Here is a 20,594-nt window from a genome sequence, read left to right as displayed (position 1 = left end):
CACCGTGTTAAATTATAACCATGTTATTAATCATGCAGTTTATATGGATGCCATATCGTAGACCGGAAATTGCAACTATTATACCCTCGTCTGCCTACGTTCATTCTCATATGTGGTGCACTAACGCACCAATTATAAATTTCAATGTAGTGAGTGGTTCCATGGGGATCGAGTGCTACGATAGTTTGGTTGCGTCCAATATATCCAGATCCTCCATGCGAGGTGAGGGTGGTTCACGACATCAACAAGCGAGGGAAACCGCAGTTGAATTGGAGGGTTAAGCACCGGAGATTTGTTGCGCTGTGGAATAATCGGATGGCTTGAATACCTCAGATGGTTATGGCTTCCGATTTGCAACCATCAGTAGAGTACATGCAATAGTACTCTAGTTTGGCAAAGCCATATCTACTTGGAGGACAGTCAATTGTAGTCCCCTCGTACATGCAGCGACCTGGGGCATACGAGCCGGTGGCTGATATGGAGGCGGAGCCAACGGCAGATTCTGATCCCGAGCCTGATCTCGTACCGGAGCCCCAGTTGGAGCCCGAGCCAGATCCTGAGCAATCACAGTCACATTCTGATTCACATTCTTATCATCCAGATTTGGCGGGCAATGACTATTTCCCGAGTTTGTCAGGGGGCGGATACCATTACGAGTTTGATATCTTTAGATCGTACCCACCGCAGTACAACACTCCCGGCCCGTATTCACTGCAGTACATCAGTCCCCCTCGGTCGTATCCACAGCATCATGGCACTCATTCTGGTTCAAGTTCATTGATGTCATTCGAGCCACATGATTTTTCTTCCATGTTTAGCACACCCCCACCTACACCTAAAGAGGATATTGGTCGTCGCGATCACCCACAACGTGAACATCAACGTCCGCAGAGGTATACCCCTAGGACCACACCATCAAACCATCAATTTTAGGGGTTTCTTGCGGTTTTGATATTACTCTAGTTTGTATTTTTTTATATTACAAAGTTTGTAATTTTTTGTATAAATTTAATTAGATCAATTTTAGGTATGCTTAGTACAAAACTTTTCTTCCCTTTTTGCATTATATTAAAGTTGAATTTAAGGTTAAATGGCTCCATTTTGGATATAATTTTAATTATTTCAAATCAATTATATTTTTTATAACTTAATTTGGAAACCATATAAATAATAATATAGAATAAAATTTTAACTTCTTAATATTCTTTTAAATATTGAATGGATTTTCAGATAAAGTTTTTTAGATTACAAACCCAATCAAGATTTGAATATTATAATCAATTATCTATAAAAGCAAACTAGATTCTAAAAGTTTTTTTTTTTACAAAAACAAGGATTAAACCATAGCTAAATTAGATACATTGTTGTGCTCAACCATCCAAGAAAGTTGTAATAGATTCTTAATGACTCGTGTCACAGCTTAAAAATGTTGATGTGCATGTATGAAGCCCAACAAATTTTCGTATCTCTCACATCTGCGAATTTTGAATGAATGCAGCTTGTACCCACCAATTGCAGCCTTCCGCGACCTTCCAACACTCCCCAATATATATTGTCGGTTTAGACACTACGACTTTATAATCCAATGATATGTTCATGCTATACCGTTTAATAGAAAATATGCACTCTTCTTTACTTTCGAATCTCTGGCATACGAATAACTCCTAATGATCGGAATTTACGGCCAACCGGTGAGCAGGAAGTATTTCAGAGTACTTCGGGAACTCAGCAACATGCGCTGCGTCGGGGTCTATGAGTGACATGCGTGGCCTAGGATTATTGTGTATGACAATACGTCGCATCTGGTTCCCGACCGAAGACGCGTTAATGTTTCCATCGTTATTCACATCTTCATCGTCAATATCATCAGGTACATCGTCCACATCGGGATCACTGTCACTATCGACCTTTTGATCACAATGATCACTACCATCGTATCCATCATCACCAACCATATCAATATCGGGTGTACTATTGAGATCGATACCGATCCCACCTATAGTCGATTCACTATCAACGTACGATATTGGAGCCACCATGCACGGTTCTTGAGCTCCATGTTCTTCACCATATGCATTGGCATCTTCATTTTGCTCCATATTGACTAACTCAGCAAATAAGTGAATCGGTGTATTTTTGTCACTCTCATTCCCACAGTAAAGAGCGATCATTGTCTCCATATATTCGTCGTCTACAAGTTTCATTTCAGTGAATTTGATCGAATCTGTCGAAACTGGAAACTTGTAGAAAATTTTTGATATACTTCTCCCACAACGTCTAACAATTTTTGCATTAATCATTCCCTTCATATCATCCAACGAGACAATTCTATTAAATATCATTGCTATTTGTTGCCGACATTCAAATATACATCTAACAGCTGTTGTTAAGATGATTCCATCGAAATAAACGCATACGAAAAATTTATCATTCATCTTCAATATTCAATCTGTTAAAAAATAAACAAAATTTGAAAAAATAATTTTGAACAGTAAATAAATTACTTAAATAAAAAAATTAATGTTTCAATATGCAATTTTTTTCATTCATAAGCTCATACTATTTCAGTTATCATTTTGTACATGAATAACATTTAACCACTAATCCTAATAACTAACACAATAATAATAGTTTTTTACTAAAAATAATACTAACTAACAATAATAATTAGGGTTTTACTAAAAATAATAACCAACAATAATATAGTGTAAAAACTAACAATCATACTAACTAAAATAATAATTATTAATAACTAACAATAATACTAACAATAATACTAAGTAACAATAATTATTAATAACTAAACCCTAAAATCTAACAATAATAATACTAACTAAAATAATAATTAGGGTTTTTATTAATCCTAATAACTAACAATAATAACTAAACTAACAACAAAAAATAATAAAAAATATACAAAAAAATATAATAACAAGATAATTCATTATTTTTTTAAAAAATACCTTATTTTTTTAATTTTTTTCTTCTCTTTCTTTCTCCTATCTCTATTCTCTTTCTCTCTTTTTATTTTCTTTTTCCGGCACTGCCCTCTCCTTCTCCTCCTCTTCCTCCTCCTCCTCCTCCTTCTTCTTCTTCTTCTCCTTTCCTTTTCTTTCTTCTCCTTCGTGCAGCTGAAGTGAAAGTGAAATTGGGGACCATTATAAGGTCCCCAAAAGGCGGGAAAACATGGCACAGGTGTCGCCTGTGGCAGACCCTCGACCAGGGTCCTGTCACTTCTGTCAGCTTTTTTTTATTACTGTTTGTACCATTTTGGTACATAATAAAATGGTTGTATTATTTTAGTATTATTTTAATTTTTTTGTATTATTTATGTAAAAAACACTTATTTACATATTATGGAAAATGTTTCAAATAAGGAGGCTCCAATTGTAGTTACAACTTTTGCAATTAAGTACATTACTCATCCATCAGTCAACTTACAAGATTATTTTTAATTAATGCTTACATTATTATTTTTATATATTTTTTTGAAGATTTGATTGACTAGATTGGTAGACTTACGAGTCACTGGTCCAATTCCTTTCAACGTGTTTACCCAAATATAAATAAAAAATATTTAGGCTGATGCAATTGGGTGAAACATGTATGAATGGAAGCAAGGGGTAAGAGTTGGGGTTTTAAAACCCAATTACCTTTGAAGTCAGTGATAGGTCATAAATTTTAAAAAGATGAACATAATAATATAATCCTTGAAAAACCTTTAAATTCCATATACATGAAATGAATTTACCCAAATATTAACTTGAACTTTTTTTTTTTTTGGTTTGAACCCTCTAAACTTCTCAAAATTACAATTTAACTTCTAAAAATAATTTTTAAATCATTAAAATATAAAAAGATCCCTAAAAGAAATAAAAAGAAAAAGAAATTGGTTGCCCATGTTTATGGCATGGGCGGTGATATCATTTCTGCAAATAAAAGAATTCGAATCACCCACGCAATGTTTATACTTCGTTACCCTTAAATTAGCAATTCCTTTAATTTCTTGTACAAAAGTAACAAATACCTACACAGAAATTGAACAGTTCTCTGAATCTAAACCTCCTTTCTCTCAAACAAGGTAACCTGGCTCCATGACTATGAAACAACATCTATATATATATATATAGAAATTTCAACAGTTCCATGAATCTAAACCCTTTTTTAACCACCACCTGTATCTTCTCACCCTTTCCTCATATGATTAGGGTTCGATCAAGAATAAAGCTAAAAAATTGATTTTTGGGTGTGTGGAGATAAATCGTACATTTTTTGAGAGTCAAAGTGTAATTTTACCATTATATTAATTTGCATCCTTTATCTACACCCCAAGGTTTGATCCTTATTCAAAGAAATGGAGTACATTTTGTGGTCAACCATAAATTCCTTATTGCAAGACTGAAGCTAAAAAAAATTATTTAGAGGGGCGAGATAAAATTATAAAAATTTGGGGACCAAAGCTAAACTTTTCATAATAAAACTACTTAAATTAAATTATTAATTTTTCAAAAGGGCTAAAATTATAATTATTTTCATTTAATCAAAGGTTAAAAAAACCTAAATTGAATCTTTTAATTTTGAAGAGGGGCTAAAGTGCTTTTTGCTCATTTAGCCAAGAGAGATCCAAGGCCTTTGTTTGCTCATTTGGCTATGACCTTACTCTTCCGAGGCGTGAGGATTAGTCACTACTATCAACGGTAGATACAGGGACAAAGGAAGGCATGTTGGAAAAATCCTACTAAGAAAATGATTTTCAATTACGATAGAAGTATAATTAAAAATTTTGGAAATCGAGCTGCTTTGTGACTTTTATAGCATTCAACATTTTTCTAAAAAGTACATGTGATTTGTGCAAAATGGGTTTGAATGATTCTCAAATTTCAATCTAACGACCTTTCTCATTATCTTCATACCTCAAACTGCACTGAGTGTAGGCTCGAGCAACACAATCCAAACACAAAACTAAACACAATTTTATTACTTCTAGTAGGAAACTAATTCTCTCAATAGAAATTGCTAGAAATTGTAATTTCCAAATAATGAAATATATTCTCAGAAAATAAGTTCCCACTACTTTTTGTAAGAATAACAATATATGAAACTTATGTATAATAAGTCTATAACAACTTAGTTTCCAGTATTGTCGGAAAATATGGTTTTTAGATTCCATATTCGTAAACCGAGTTCGTAAATAGTAAATAAAGATATTTATAGAGTTAATATATAGATGAATTAAAAATCGATCAAGCAATTTAGGCAAAAATGTATTTAATTAAGACTTAGAGACTAAATTGTAAAAAATTCAATTGCTATAGATTTTTAATTAGGAAAAAGACTTAGAAACTTAAATAATAATGATCCAAAGTACTAAAACGGTTAATAAACCAATCATAAATTGTGGTTAGTGGATGTTGATGAATAATCTGCTAAATTTAATTAAAAGTAAAATTAAAATAATAAAACTTTACTTAAGTTAATAAATGTAAATCAAGATTAAATCAAGATTAAATAATGTATATATAGCAAATTAAGTGGGAAAAGATGTGAATATCATCATCTTCCCCAAACCGTAGAAACCTAAGCAAATTTCTTCAAGCTTTGTTTCAAGCTTTCGGAGAACTATTACTAAGTTAACATCGATGTGGAACCTTCGAGAGGGAAAGAAAAAGTGAAAATTGTCAACGAGTGGTGCGAGACCATAGTTTGTACTTTTATAATTTGGGATTGAAATATTTACTTGCATATGCATGTTTATTAGTTGATGAATCATTGAGGTGAGTATATGTTAATAGTATGACATGTTTCGATTTAGTTGATATGTATTGTCGAGATAGAGGACTAAAATGAATAAAATTGAAAATGACATAAAATACATGAATTATGATTGTGATTGAGGAATGTTATATGTATTTGAATCATAAAATAATTTGGCATGCTATTGGATTAGTTTGTGTACGGGATTATGCGCTTCTGTGCCAAGATGTACCTCGTGTGCCAGGATGCACTTCGTGTGCCAGATATGTGTTGGAAAATCAGGTTTGGAAAACACATCAAAAAATAAGTTTAAGGAAAAACCAGAGTTTTAAATTTGTGCTCGTCCAATAACCTTGTCATCAATGTGTTACCCTCATAGGATATCTTTATTCTCTTTGAGATAAATTCGTTCTCCCAATATGATTCTATTGAATCTCATGGTAACCATTACATTTTCTTTCATGAAAAACTAAGTACTATCAAATTGTGATTAAGTCATTTATCACAAAGACAAACGGTCCATGACCACGTTTGCTTTTCATATATCATGTAATACCGATACTACAAACGTAGTATACCCAACGCACCAGTTTCCGGTTTCTTATCTATTTGAACTTCAACTTTTACTTATATCAAAGTATATGAGTCATACATACATAGTCCATCATCCACTCAGGATAATGTATGCCACACTATAACTATCACAAGTGAATAAATTCATAAATGGATCTAGGAACTATTCTACTTAGGTCCTGTCTGATGTACTGTTAGTCCAGTCAGTCATATCTATGTCTTTATCTTCTGAGAATCATCTGCTCCAATGCTCAAGACAAAACATCTCCTCAGTTAGACTTGATAGATGACATATTAGTCTTTCAATTGGTTTACTCATTTTTTATTAGACTAAGAACATGTTTAGGTTCATCTACTAATACAAGTTGTCTTTCGTATTACAATCTGACCACATAATACTGCTTAATATTAGTTAAACTTTAGATAACCAATAAGTCAATATTTGTTTCCATTTTGCTTTGCATGCAATAACATTGAGGGCAATATACAAAAAGTATTAATATAATTAATGGATGTTATTATTAAACCAATTTATTCAAAAAATCCAAGTATATAAAATGAATATACTACGCTTAAGACTTATGATCCAATAAGGCGAGAAGGCAGAGCCTTAGCCCCTCCCTAAAATGAAAATTTGTGCTTTTAGCCTTTGAAAATTTATAAAATTTTAAGTGAATAAATGGTAAAATTATAATTTACTAATACAATGATTCTTTTTTTTTTGTAATCTTTATATTCATTTTATAATCTATATTCAGAATTCAAAATTACCTTTTCTAATAATGGTGAAATTATATTTTAAGTGTCATCAAAATATATAAGTACACCCAAATAAATTTATCTGGTGACGCGGAAGATCTCAAATACTTCTGAATGAGTATGTCTAAATTCACAGCACCTTAATATGAAATGCAGCAATCCTGTGCTCTGAAACAGTAAATGGATCTCCATTCCGTTGTCTAACCAAAGAAAGATGCTGTCAAAATTGAAGGTTGCTGAGAAAGAGACAGAGTGGGTTAAGTTCTTTTGTTTTTCTATATAAAATACGAAACATCTTAGTCAAAGCCCCCACTTTGCTGTCAGCAATTAGTGCCCTAAGGTTGCTTCTTTTTTTTTTAAAAGTTGAATCAACACGCATGCAAGCATCATCATGCAAAGAAATAGAACAGAAATATGTTCGCTAGTTCGTGACAGCAAAATTGTTGATTTTGGCGGTACTCAAGATCTAGAGTGATGATGGGTTGGGCTATCTGGCCCAGCCTGATAACCCGCCCAAAAAATTGGAAGGTTCAGGTAAAAATATAAGCTCGAAATATGGGTTTAAACAAAAAAATGACGGGTCTGACCTCGGGTAAGACTTTTTTTGCTCGGGCCCGGCCCGAATTATATTAAATATTTATATTTTTATTTTTAATCAAATATACTTTTTATTAAATATATATATTTTTTGGACTTTTAATCCAAATTATATATTAAATATATATTTTATTTTTAATCAAATATGGGCCGGGCCAGACTCGGGCTTAGTAATTTTCTTTCAGGCCGGGTTTGGACAAATTTTTAGGCCCATATTTCGAGCTGGGCCGAGCCTAGACCTAGAAAACGAGCCTAAAATTTTGCCCTAACCCGACCCGGCCCGGCCCATGATCAACTCTACTCAGATCATACTTGCAGCCAATTTCGTGATAAAACGAAACATAATAATTTATTTCAGCTTTCAACTTTAAAAAAACCATTTTAATTCTTTATTTAATATATTTTTTTTTATTTTTTTAGTTTTTATTCTGGTTATTAATGAAATAATAATAATTTGGTCATTAAATTATTTGAAAATTTTTATTTAAGTTATTGAACTATTCAAAAGTTTTTTTTTAAGTCATCGGGTTGTTAAGTTTCTTCTTTTTTATAAAAAAAAAATTACCTACAAGCTTCAAGCAATGATTCAACGATCGGTATGATAAATCAATACCCATCGATGAGTAAAAGAACATACCTTAGATCCAAATTAATTTGACGGTTAGTATCAGAGATCGAAAAAAATAATTAAATTTGGGTTCACAGATTCATGACCTCCAAAACTGTATAATGAAAAAAAAAACTATATATAGAAGAGAATGGGAAAGAGAGCTTTTGATTAGTGTAGACAATGTGAACGTAGAAAGCCACATAGCATCGATTTTAACAGCCCAATGATTTTTTTTAGTTAAGCAACCAAATTGTAACTTTTTTTAGTTAAGTGACCAAAATGAAAACTTACCCATAGTTTAGTGACTAATGGTGTAATTTCTCCATATATAGTTTAGTATCAAAGTTTGACACTTTTTAATGTGGTACTTGTGTTATTTTTTTGTTCAATTTGTATATGGTACTTATATTTGACAAAAGCTATATATATATTTTTACCCAAAAGTAACGATGTTAATTTTTTAGTGTTTAATTTGAGTTTTAAGGTTGATTTAATGAAAGGTAATTGTTAATATTATTAGGTTTGAATTTTTCATTATTTTGTTAATAGAATAAATTTAGTATTAAATTGTGAATTTTTTTTAATTTTGCATTTAATTTGTAAAATACAATCCGATGGATGTCATTTAATTCAAGTTGTAGGGTTGATGTGATATAGTTAATTGCTAATATTATTAGCTAACTATGAATTTTTATCCAATCAACTCTGGAACCCGAATTAGACACTAAAAAGTTAACGCAGTTACATTTGGGTACCAAAATATACAACTTCTGTCAACTAGATTGAGTAAAAAAATGACGCAGGTGTCACATTAGAAAAAAAATGACTACCAAATTATGTAATAAATATAACTACCAAAGGTTTGAATAAAAATCAAATAAATTTTTGGTTGAAATGGTAAAGTTAAATGTTTAAAATTCATTGTATTATGAGTTCAAATCTTACTATAATTGAGCTTTTATAGGTTTTATTTAAAATTTAAAAAACCCTCGTAATAATATATAATTTACTTTGTATATAAAAATATATTTTGATAATTTTCCAACTTAAATGGTGTTTAACTCAACCAAGTACTTAATATAAGTATAAATAGATGAGAGTCAAGTATTTTCTAAGTTACTTATTAAGATAAGGTTTTCTTTAATGTTTACAAGTTTAATCCATATAGATTATATTTATATTATAAACTAGTATAGTTTCTGTCCACATTTTGGGTTAATTATTTATTTTTTGACTAAATTATAATGTAAAATTTTAAAGATTGCACTTTTCTCAAAGTTTCCAAACTCTTCGTATATTTCGGATTTAATCTTCGTACTTTTATTTTTAAGAACTTAGTTCCTTTACTTTTTGAATTTAAAAATTTAGATTCATTTATTAACATGGTTAGAATTCTTTTATTTTGATGTGACATTTAAAAAAAAACTTGATATTCATGTAACAAAAAAATAATATTGTAACGAACCTGCATCTAATAAAGAATTTGAACGGTGCTAACAATTTCTAAAAAATCATGTCATCGTTTTAATTAGAATAAAGTATTTAGACTAATTACTAACATTATAAAAATTGAGGTATCAAATTATGTTAAAATTAAAGTATATAGATTAAATCTCAAATTTAAACAAAATAGAGAGTTCAAATTAAAAGTTAACCATTCTTATAATCTAAAAAATAGAAAGATTGGAATTGGAATTTACCCATAATATTTTTCATGTTAAAAAAAAAAGGAAATAAAATGGATAGGTGTCCACCATGGAAAACCTTAGGAACTTCTTTTTATAGATAGCTGTGTAAATTAGCTGTAAACCTTTGAAAAAACCAAAAGAAAGAAACTAAAGGACAAATATTACAGTACGAGAAAATGCTTTAATCTTAATTTCTGTCCTTTTCAAATTAAATTTTCCCCTTTCTTTCAATTTTCTTAAACTACTAAAATAGTCATTTTTGTTTGTTTCAGGTTACGTTTTAGTTACTTATGTTTGAAATGTTATGTTTTAATCAATTACGTTACCGTATTGTAACATTTTAATCACTGAGCTGTTAATTGTCGTTAACGGTATAATGGTAAACTGATATGGTACATTGAATCATCAAATTTAGGTTAAGTTCTACAATTAGTCCCTATATTTTTTCATTTTGAGCAATTTAATTTTTTTCTTCATGTTCTTTTAACTCTTTTTTTTTTGCTTTATTTTCCATTTTTGTTTCTCCATCTATTTTCCTTCCTTCTTCATTTCTTTTAACATAGTTTTTCTATGTTTTCCACTTGTTAAAACTAGTCCACAAGCTCGTCTCAATAGAAGAAATTAAATTGTTCAAAAAAATAAAAGTATAGAGACTAGTTTTAACAAATAGAAAACATAGAAATAAAACGTTAAAGAAAATAAGAATAAAGGAAAACAAAGGGGGAAGCAAAAGAGAATGGAAAATAAAGGAAAAAACAAAAGTTAAAATAACATAAAACAAAAAAAAATTAAATTATTCAAAACAAAAAAGTAGGAAACCGATTGTATAAATTAACCTAAAATAATTTTTGTTTGAAATGATGATTTAACATGTCACATCAGCTTACCGTTACACCGTTAACTGTAATTAATAGTTCGAGAACTAAAATATTACAATATAATAATGTAAAATAACTATTTTATTTTAATTTTTTCTCTAAAGTCAACAAAGTATAGTATCATAAGTTGTAAGGAAAGTAGTATTTAAAACCACTCGGGCCAAACCGTGGACAAGTTATTGAAGGCACATGCAACGGACGTCCACGTAAAACTTGTGGCACAACACGATGAGGTTTGATTATTTAACATCGAATATTTGTTGTTATGATTACTTAACCTAAGAATGTGTTTTCAACGTGGATGAAAATATAATAATCATTAAGGTTAGGGTGAGCTAAAAACTTGGTATTAAATTAGGTTTAATAATCTCCTACTTGAGTTTCATACTTTTTTTTGTTTTCAACGTGGATGAAGATATAATACTCATTAAGGTTAGGGGAGCTGAGATAAAAAGTTTTGAGCTAAAAACTTTTTAAATTAGGCTTAATAATTTCCTAATTGAGTTTCATACTTTTTTTTTGTTTTCAACGTGGATGAAAATATAATGATCATTAAGGTTAAAAACTTTGTATTAAATTAGGTTTAATATTTGTTGTTATGATTACTTAACCTAAGAATGTGTTTTCAACGTGGATGAAAATATAATAATCATTAAGGTTAGGGTGAGCTAAAAACTTGGTATTAAATTAGGTTTAAGATATAATGTATTAGGTATAGTTTATTTGTTATTTAGGGTCCATTTGTTTATATGTAAAAAGTTTTATGGAAAATATTTTATGTATTTTCTTGTGTTTGTTTTACAGAAAATAGTTTAGTTAAAGAAAAATGACTTACATGTCAACGTAAAATAAGCCTTTTTTCCTTGTAAAATGACTTACACTTCTGAAAAACGTAAGTCATTTTCCGGAAAAGAGCTCATCTATAGGTAATTTTATTTTTATATGAAATTAACTTAAATCAAGTTTAATATTATTATATTGATAATAAATTTTATTTTTTTATTTTTAAAATATTTAAAATTATTAATATGTTAATATAAAATATTATATTTTTCAATATTATTAAACATACATATTTAATTATTGTCATATAATAAATTATTAATATAATTAATGTAATTTATTATTTTAATAAATTATTTAATATTTCAATTTTATTTTTATAATAATTTTTTAAAAAATAATTTTAAATAATATTAATTACATATTATTAAAAATATTCAATATTAACATTTTAATAATAAATATTTATTACAATTATAAATATATTAATAATAAATGTTTTGTAGTATGAAGGTTGAAATATGTCATAAGTTTATGTACTCTTCACAAATTTGCAATTTAGTCTCTTTACTTTTATTTTCAAGAATTTAGTCCCTCTACTTTTCAAATTTGAAAATCAAGTCCAACTGTTGATATTGTTAATTTCTTTTTTGTTAATTTTGTTGATGTCACATTTTTAAATAAAAAAAAACTCACTTGGTAATCATATAACTAAAAAATGACATTGTAATTAACCTGAATTTAATAAAATATTTTTAATATATGCAAAAACAAAGTAAAATATAAGTTTATAGATATAAAATAAACTTAATTAAACAATAAAAAGATAAGAAAATCTCAAATGGATGTTTGTTTCATTGAAAACAACTTTTATGAAATATTTTAAAGAAATCTATCAAACAACAGAAAATATTTTACACAAATTCATCCAAACATCAGAAAATATTAATTTTTCCACGAATGTAAGTCATTTTCTAGAAATCATTTTCCGGAAGCCATTTTCAGTGAAACAAACAGACCGTTATATTTATAATTTTTCAAATAGATTGGTTTAATAAAATTTCTTTATTCATATGAATGTCATTTGTATTTATCCTCAAAATGGTTTTGCTCGAAAAACAAAATGTGAGCAAATATTAGCTCACTGATTACCTAATGTTTAACTACTAAGTTGCATTAAGTGGAAATCATAATGCGAAAAGACAACTTGTATTAGCAAGTAATCTATAAGGTCCATAGTTTGATGAATCGAAATTGAGCAAATCGATTAAAGGATTATTATGTCATCTATCAAGTCCATATGGGGAGATACCTTGTCTTGGGTATCAGAGTAGTTAACTCCCAAAAGATAGAGATATAAATGTAATTGTTTGGATTACAGACTCATTTAGATTATCTACTGAAGTAAGTCATTTTTCTCGCAATGAAACGTTTTTTACAATGTCACTTATCTTCGGTTTGAACTTTAGACAATCAATGAGCTAATATTTGTTTGTCACAATTTCGCTATACATGCAAAATATAAAAGACAGAATAGCGAAATGTGAAATTAACTTTATTTATTTATTCATCGTTCAAATAAATAGAAAACAATTATATGTTTACTACAATATGGGCATATTTCCCAACAATTACATCTTATAATCTCATATTTATTGTCTTGGCAGACTTCATTTGTTGTCATAGCCTAGCTATGGTCTTACACAATATAATCTCATGTTTATTGTCCTACCAGACTTCATTTGTTGCCATAGCCTAGCTATGGTCTTACACAGTATAATCTCATGTTTATTGTCCTGACGGACTTCCGATTCTAAGGAATCATTAAACCTCTTTCGAGGTGTCACCCCGAAGGATCAGTCAATAACTAACATCGCAGGGGCATTCAATAGAGTCAATAGACTGTCGTCACGGTGTCACTCTTGTAACGACCCGATAGTCATGGGTGTCAGAAAGTGCATTTTTAAGGCTTTGTTACCGTAAATCGGACTCGTAAGCATTTATTAAAAATATTTACGAAGTTAATTGTGTAGTTAATTAGGTTTTGGTTAGGGGCGTTACAACTCTAGCGAGCCAGTAGATACCATTCCACGATGCCGCCCAAACTCTCTTGAATCCCCATTTTAGTTCGTCCATTCCTCCATTACTCCAATTACTCTTATCTTCATCTACCCCGTCAAGGTAAATTCCCTCCAAACTCAGCATATGTTATAATCATGCATATTAATTCAAATAACATTTACCTTAAGGAGTACTTCACACTATCATACATCCATATACAGTCCTACCATACAAAACATATTTATAGGCTCTCACGAATTCAGGCTACCTCAGCCACGCATGTCATACCCATACATTGAATTCATATTCTAACATAGGTTTCAAACATAACTCAGAACAGATGAAAACACAGATCACCCAAGCAACACCCATTCATGATTTATTCAAAAATAGCATATAAAAAACTCACCTTACATCTTTTGTCCTAGTCAGTTTAGCTTGTTCAAACGCCAAAGCCTCATTTGCCCTAGAATTTAAGCATGACAATTATTTATCGATTAAACCGAAGATATTCAAACCTTAAAACCTAGTTTACAAAAACATATTGGAAGTCCCTACCCTCCTTCTTTCTCTAATTTACGAGCCTAGAAAGATAAGAAAGCTTACCAATTTCTCAATTTCTCTGCTTTCAGACTTCAATTATCACGACTTCTCACTACACCAAAACAGGCTTTTAGCGGCGCTAAAAAACGCCGCTAGAAGTATTTACGGCGCTTCGACAAGCGCCACAAAAAATGCCACTATTGACACCGCTGCTAACTTTTGCGGCGTTTTTAGAAACAAACGCCGCTAAAGGTCATGACCTTTAGCGGCACTTTCCCACAAACGCCGCTATAAGCCATGACCTTTAACGGCGCTTTTTTCACAAACGCCGCTATAGGCTATAACCTTTAACGGCGCTTTTATCACAAACGCCACTATAGACCATGACCTTTATCGACGCTTTTATCACAAAAGCCGCTAAAGACCATTATATTTAGCGGCGCTTCTCGAAAAACGCCGCCAAAAACATAACCTTTAAAAAAATTATTTTAATAAAATAATATTTATTTTTATGATAAATATTATATTATGTTTTATTTTTTAAATTTGAACTTTAAATATAATTTTAAGGGTAAATAAAAAAATATTTAAATTAAATTTTCTATGAAAATTTTAACTTTAAAACTAAATATAAAAATTAATGAATTTAGTTTTAGAATTTAAAATAATAAATTAATAACACAATTAAAATCCAAAAGTTAGAACTCAAGTTGTTCTAAATATTAAAGTAAAAATAAAATTTAGAATCAGAACTAAAATAAATAATACATATAAGAAACGACTAGTTGAACCTGCCTATGACTATACACATCGCAAGAGAATTGAATTGAAGCTCTATCAGCAACATCTAGTTTCATTGGCGCTGCAATTGGCACTCTTTTCCACCTCAAGATTGGAGGCAAAGTCTATGTCATCTAGGACTTTGGTGAAGAATCTAAAATGTAGGCTTCCTGGGACAACACAGCTTCTTCTTCAGCACAAGTAACCTACAAAAGAAAGAACACGACCATTATGCACTATTATTCTAAGTACAATCAAAATATTATCGAGTATATTACAAGTTGACACTTAAATTTCAAACTTAGGATGGAAATTTGCAATATCAATGAAATTATCAGATCCAAATTTCCTGTGAGTATGCTGCATGACCATTATGCACTATTATTCTAAGTACAATCAAAATGTTATCGAGTATATTACAAGTTGACACTTAAATTTCAAACTCAAGATGGAAATTTGCAATATCAGTGAAATTATCAGATCCAAATTTCCTGTGAGTATGCTGCATTATAAAACAAAAAAGCATTTATCAACATTTGACAATTGTTTCACATGTCAAAATACTCTGTGACAAGTATAAGTGCTTGAAAATATGGCGCAGGAAAAAAATGCAAATAGACTGAAATCCTGTACCTTGATACAGACCACATTGAATTCCAACTTTCTGGATGAACTGAAAAAGTACATGAACAAAGTTAAAAGGGAATCATTTATAAGGATATACATAAAAAGGAATATCTAAGTTAATCTTCAAAAGACTTACAATCACTCATGGACAAGCATATTTTCTTCTGTGTCATAAACCGTCCATTGGGGGTGATCATGCTACATGAAAGAAAATTTTAATTTGATGTCAGAAAGAGTTGTGTTTTCTATCATAAAGTTTGTAAAGATCAAAACCGCAAAAAACCACATACGTGATTCCAGGAGGTTTGTAGGGATACTCAGGAGGGAACTTGATCTTTCCATAGTAATATCCACCTTAGCAAATCAAATTAAAGGAAAAAAGAAGAAGAAAGAAAGACAAGAAAAAGAACAAAGATAGCGGCATCATATAGCTGCTTCCAGACACAACAATGAGTGAGATAAAATCAATCACAAGCTATCATGGGATAAACTAGCCAACCTGCAAAAGGTGTTCCTTCACTCCCTTCCAGCACATAATCTGAAAGAGTGAAGCAGAAAAATTAGATGAAGTCCATAAAATCTACTACATCAGCACTATAACTTAGATAAAGAAGCTCAAATTAATTTAATCATAATCAACCAGTGCTGCAACCTCAATTCAGTGTAAAAAGACTAGCGAAGCTCGGATTACAAGTCCAACATTAGGAATAACTAGAAAACAAGCCGATTTTATCATTCAACTGCATGAGCATAAGAATAACATGCCATCTACTGATCATTATAATATCGGAACTTGTCTTTGCAAGAAAATTAACTTATCAAATTAAGGCCGACTTCAAATTCCATAAAGGCAATTTCTTGAAGTTTTAATTAGATATGTTTAAAATAAGATTATAAGACAACAGAGATTGGACTCTAGCTCATTGTACAATTATTCCATAAGTCTGCTAAACGAACAAGTGCCTTTTGCACAGTCAGGCACAAACTTACAGTCCACAACTTAGCTAGCAGGAAGCTTTATAAACTTGAATCTCAACTGAGATCCCTATAAATAATTAAGCAACAGTTAGGTTAATATGAATCACTCTGATAGCTTGGGAAAACATGAAAACAATCATTTTCATTCTTTTATAAGGCTAAAATCTTAGGATAGCATGCAAATTCCTTGTTGTTATAGAAGATGATTTCAAATTAGTATTAGAGTATATGGAGCTTTATCTAAAGAAAAGAGATAAAGGAAGATTCAATAAACTTACGCCATTCAAGAATGTCACTTGGGGATGGACGAGCAACAACATGAGAAACTGGTTCCTAGAAGTTCATAGAATAACTGTTAAAATTATCTGAAAACAAAAATAGAATTAAGTTAAACTAATAACAATTTCACATTCTCGCATCCACATATTTTCTTATCGAATTTATTAATGAAGGGAGTGAAAAGATATCCAACTTTCTTTTTTGAAAAAAAAAATTCAAAGTTAGTTAAGCATAATGCTGAACTGCTGATTGATATACCAAACAAAACAGATAATAGACTACCATATCATACAATACTAAATTTCCAGTCCAATCACCACTGATGCAAGCTCTGCAGTAACAAGCCTCATGGACAGGGTAACAGAGACATAAATTTTCCTTTTATTCAAAAAAGGAGTTTATAAATCACACAGACGTGAATACTTTGAAAATTGCACTGACTAGAATGACTGAAAGTTTAACTATATAATATTAACAAGACTTCTACAACAGCTAAGCATTTCCAGCATTCAGCAATTCATATAAAAAGCATGGGTAACAATAAAAGGAATTGCAGGAAATACAGAGAGAAAACAATACCTTACAAAGTGCTCTGTATTCTTTCTGAAGGCGCTTAACGCACGATTTCTCTGCCATTCCTTGAAACCTAAAAAGACAGTCTTAGCCACAACCAAATAAAACCCGTATAACCTGAAAACGAAATTAACAAGTTGAAGTCAAAATTAAAACAGTAAGAAAAATAAAAAAGAAGAATTGAAGTAAGAAATTCAGTTGGAACGGTACCGGCGCCGGCTAAGATCAAGATCTTCGACAAATCTACTCCGGTTTGCATAGCCATGACAGTGTTTTCGAAAAAATTAATCATATAAAAAACAGAATATGTTGCATTAGTAAGGAACAAGAAAAAGAACCTGCAAGGGTATGTAATCTGAACATTGGTAACATCCTTGGTTATAGATTTCAAGAAAATCTCAGATGGTTTAACTCGAGCTAATAGTCGTAATCCCTTTTTGCTCTTTTTCTCATCGTTTCCTTGGTTTCTTGGTTCTGGGTTCTTTGATTTTGGACCCCTTTTATCCATTTGAGAGTTTACGAAGAACAAACAAGAACTGGTTTGGCTTCAATCGGGAAGAAACAGAGTTAATAAGCTTTTGGGTTTTTTTTCTTAGACGTGGGAAATTAGAGATTTTAGGGGGGAAAGTTGGGGATTTTGGGAGGGGGAATTTAATAAAATGGCGCTAATTTTTTTAAAGTGAAATGTTCTTTGTGGCGTTTTTAACAAAAAAAACGTCACTATTGTTTATTTTTAGTGGCGTTTTGCCGCAAACAATTTTTCATTTTGAACAAAATGATACCGTTTTGTGATTTTAAATTTTTTTATTTTGTTTTTTATAAATTGATTTATTTTTGCGGCGTTTTTTATAAAAACGCCACTATTTCATTTTGAACAAAATGACGCCGTTTTGTTATGCTTAAAATTTTTTATTTTATTTTTTAATAAATAGATTTATTTTTTGCGGCGTTTTTATACAAAACGCCGCTATTGCTCACCTTTAAACGCCGCTAAAAAATTTTCATTTTGAACAAAATGATGCCGTTTTGCTATTCTAATTTTTTTTTATTTTGTTTTTTATAAATTGATTTATTTTTGCGACGTTTTTTTATAAAAACGCCGCTATTTCACTTTGAACAAAATGACGCCGTTTTGTTATGCTTAAAATTTTTTATTTTATTTTTTTAATAAATTGATTTATTTTTTATGGCGTTTTTATACAAAACGCCGCTATTGCTCACCTAAAAAATTTTCATTTTGAACAAAATGATGCCGTTTTGCTATTCTAAATTTTTTTTTATTTTGTTTTTTTATAAATTGATTTATTTTTGCGGCGTTTTTTATAAAAACGCTGCTATTTCACTTTGAACAAAATGACGCCGTTTTGTTATGCTTAAAATTTTTTATTTTATTTTTTTAATAAATTTATTTATTTTTTGTGGCGTTTTTATACAAAACGCCGCTATTGCTCACCTTTAGCGGCGTTTTTCACAAAAACACCGCTAAAAAATTTTCATTTTGAATAAAATGATGTCGTTTTGCTATTCTAAAATTTTTTTATTTTGTTTTTTATAAATTGATTTATTTTTGCGGCGCTTTTATAAAAACGCCGCTATTGCTTACCTTTAAAAACGCCGCAAAATTTTTTTCATTTTGAACAAAATGACGCCGTTTTGCTGTTATAAAATTTTTTTATTTGTTTTTTATAAATTGATTTATTTTTTGCGGCGTTTTTATAAAAATGCCGCTATTTCATTTTGAACAAACTGACGCCGTTTTGCTATGCTAAAAATTTTTTATTTTATTTTTTTATATTTGATTTATTATTATCTATTTTACAATTATATAAGAACATGTTTAAAATATAAATTAAAAAATAATTAATCTAAACTCAAAACCTTAACTCGACCCCTGAATCCCTAAACCTTAAATCCCTTGCTCTTAACCCCTAACCCCTAAACATTAAATCCCAACCCTTAAACCATAATCCTTAATTCATAATCCCTAAGTCCATACTCCCTAAACCTAAAATATAAACTCCTAAACTGGCCTTAAATCTTAAATTAATTATATACCCTAAACTAAAAACCCTAAACAAATTTATTATTATCTCTTTTACAATTATATAAAAACATATTTAAAATATAAATTAAAAAATAATTAATCTAAACCCAAAACCCTAACTCGACCCCTGAATCCCTAACTTTTAACCCCTAGCATGTCTAACCCTAAATCCCTAACCCTCTAACCCCTAAACCTTAAATACCAACCCCTAATCCATAATCCCTAATCCATAATCCCTAAACTCATACTCCCTAAACCTTAAAATATGAACTCTTAAACCGGCCTTAAATCTTAAATAAGTCATATACCCTAAACCAAAACCCTAAACAAATTTATTATTATCTCTCTTACAATTATTTTAAATAATAGTATTTTAATTTTTTCATGTGTTTTATTTCAAATTATTTCTACGTGTCCTTACTTTTTTCTGAAGATTTTAAATATTCAATTAGAAATAAATTGAATTTTATTTAATATGAATAAACCAATTAAGATAAAATATTTTTAGCGGCGCTTTCCCAAAAACGCCGCTAAAAACCTGAGCATTAGCGGCGCTTTCATAAAAACGCCACTAAATCCTTGAAAGCTTAGAAAACGGCATCATTGGGCTTAGGTTTTTTTGCGGCGCTTTTGCCAAAAACGCCGCTAAAGTCCTGAGCATTAGCGGCACTTTCCTAAAAACGCCGTAAATCCCCGAAAGCTCACAAAACGACGTCGTTGGGCTTTGGTTTTTTGCGGCGCTTTCCCAAAAACGCCGCTAAAGCTCTGAGCATTAGCGGCGCTTTTATGAAAGCGCCACTAAATCCCCGAGAGCTCACAAAACGGCATCGTTGGGCTAAGGTTTTTTTGCGGCGCTTTCTCAAAAACACCGCTAAAGCCATGAGCATTAGCGGCGATTTCTTAAAAATGCCACTAAATCAATGAAAGCTCACAAAACGGCGTCGTTGGGCTTAGGTTTTTTGGCGGCGCTTCCTCAAAAACGCCGCTAAAGCCCTGAGCATTAGCGGCGCTTTCTTAAAAACGCCGCTAAATCAACAAAAGCTCACAAAACGGCGTCGTTGGGCTTA

At 30.5% G+C, this 20,594-nt stretch overlaps 1 protein-coding gene across 6 annotated transcripts; it reads right to left on the bottom strand.

Annotated features, from left to right (window-relative positions):
- Nucleotides 1–14,876: 14,876 nt before the first annotated feature.
- LOC121202946 (ubiquitin-conjugating enzyme E2 34) lies at nucleotides 14,877–18,122 on the bottom strand. 6 transcript variants are annotated; one of them, XM_041097208.1, is made up of 9 exons: nucleotides 17,822–17,976; nucleotides 17,694–17,726; nucleotides 17,490–17,600; nucleotides 16,910–16,964; nucleotides 16,153–16,191; nucleotides 15,944–16,007; nucleotides 15,790–15,851; nucleotides 15,660–15,699; nucleotides 14,893–15,232 (listed from the first exon to the last, which is right to left on the bottom strand). In XM_041097208.1, the coding sequence occupies exons 3-9, from the start codon at nucleotides 17,544–17,546 to the stop codon at nucleotides 15,181–15,183; spliced, it is 369 nt and encodes a 122-aa protein (XP_040953142.1). In that variant the 5' UTR covers nucleotides 17,547–17,600; nucleotides 17,694–17,726; nucleotides 17,822–17,976; the 3' UTR covers nucleotides 14,893–15,180. The 6 variants fall into 6 exon arrangements, 4 of the variants coding, with proteins under 4 accessions (XP_040953140.1, XP_040953142.1, XP_040953141.1 ...); XM_041097206.1 differs by lacking the exon at nucleotides 17,694–17,726 and having other exon boundaries at nucleotides 14,877–15,232; nucleotides 17,490–17,556; nucleotides 17,822–18,122; XM_041097207.1 differs by having other exon boundaries at nucleotides 17,694–18,047.
- Nucleotides 18,123–20,594: the final 2,472 nt, after the last annotated feature.

Source organism: Gossypium hirsutum, chromosome D07 (genome assembly GCF_007990345.1).
Source record: "Gossypium hirsutum isolate 1008001.06 chromosome D07, Gossypium_hirsutum_v2.1, whole genome shotgun sequence".
NCBI lineage: Eukaryota > Viridiplantae > Streptophyta > Magnoliopsida > Malvales > Malvaceae > Gossypium > Gossypium hirsutum.
Note: the sequence above shows the minus strand (reverse complement) of the source record. Positions and strands in the feature narration are given on the sequence as shown.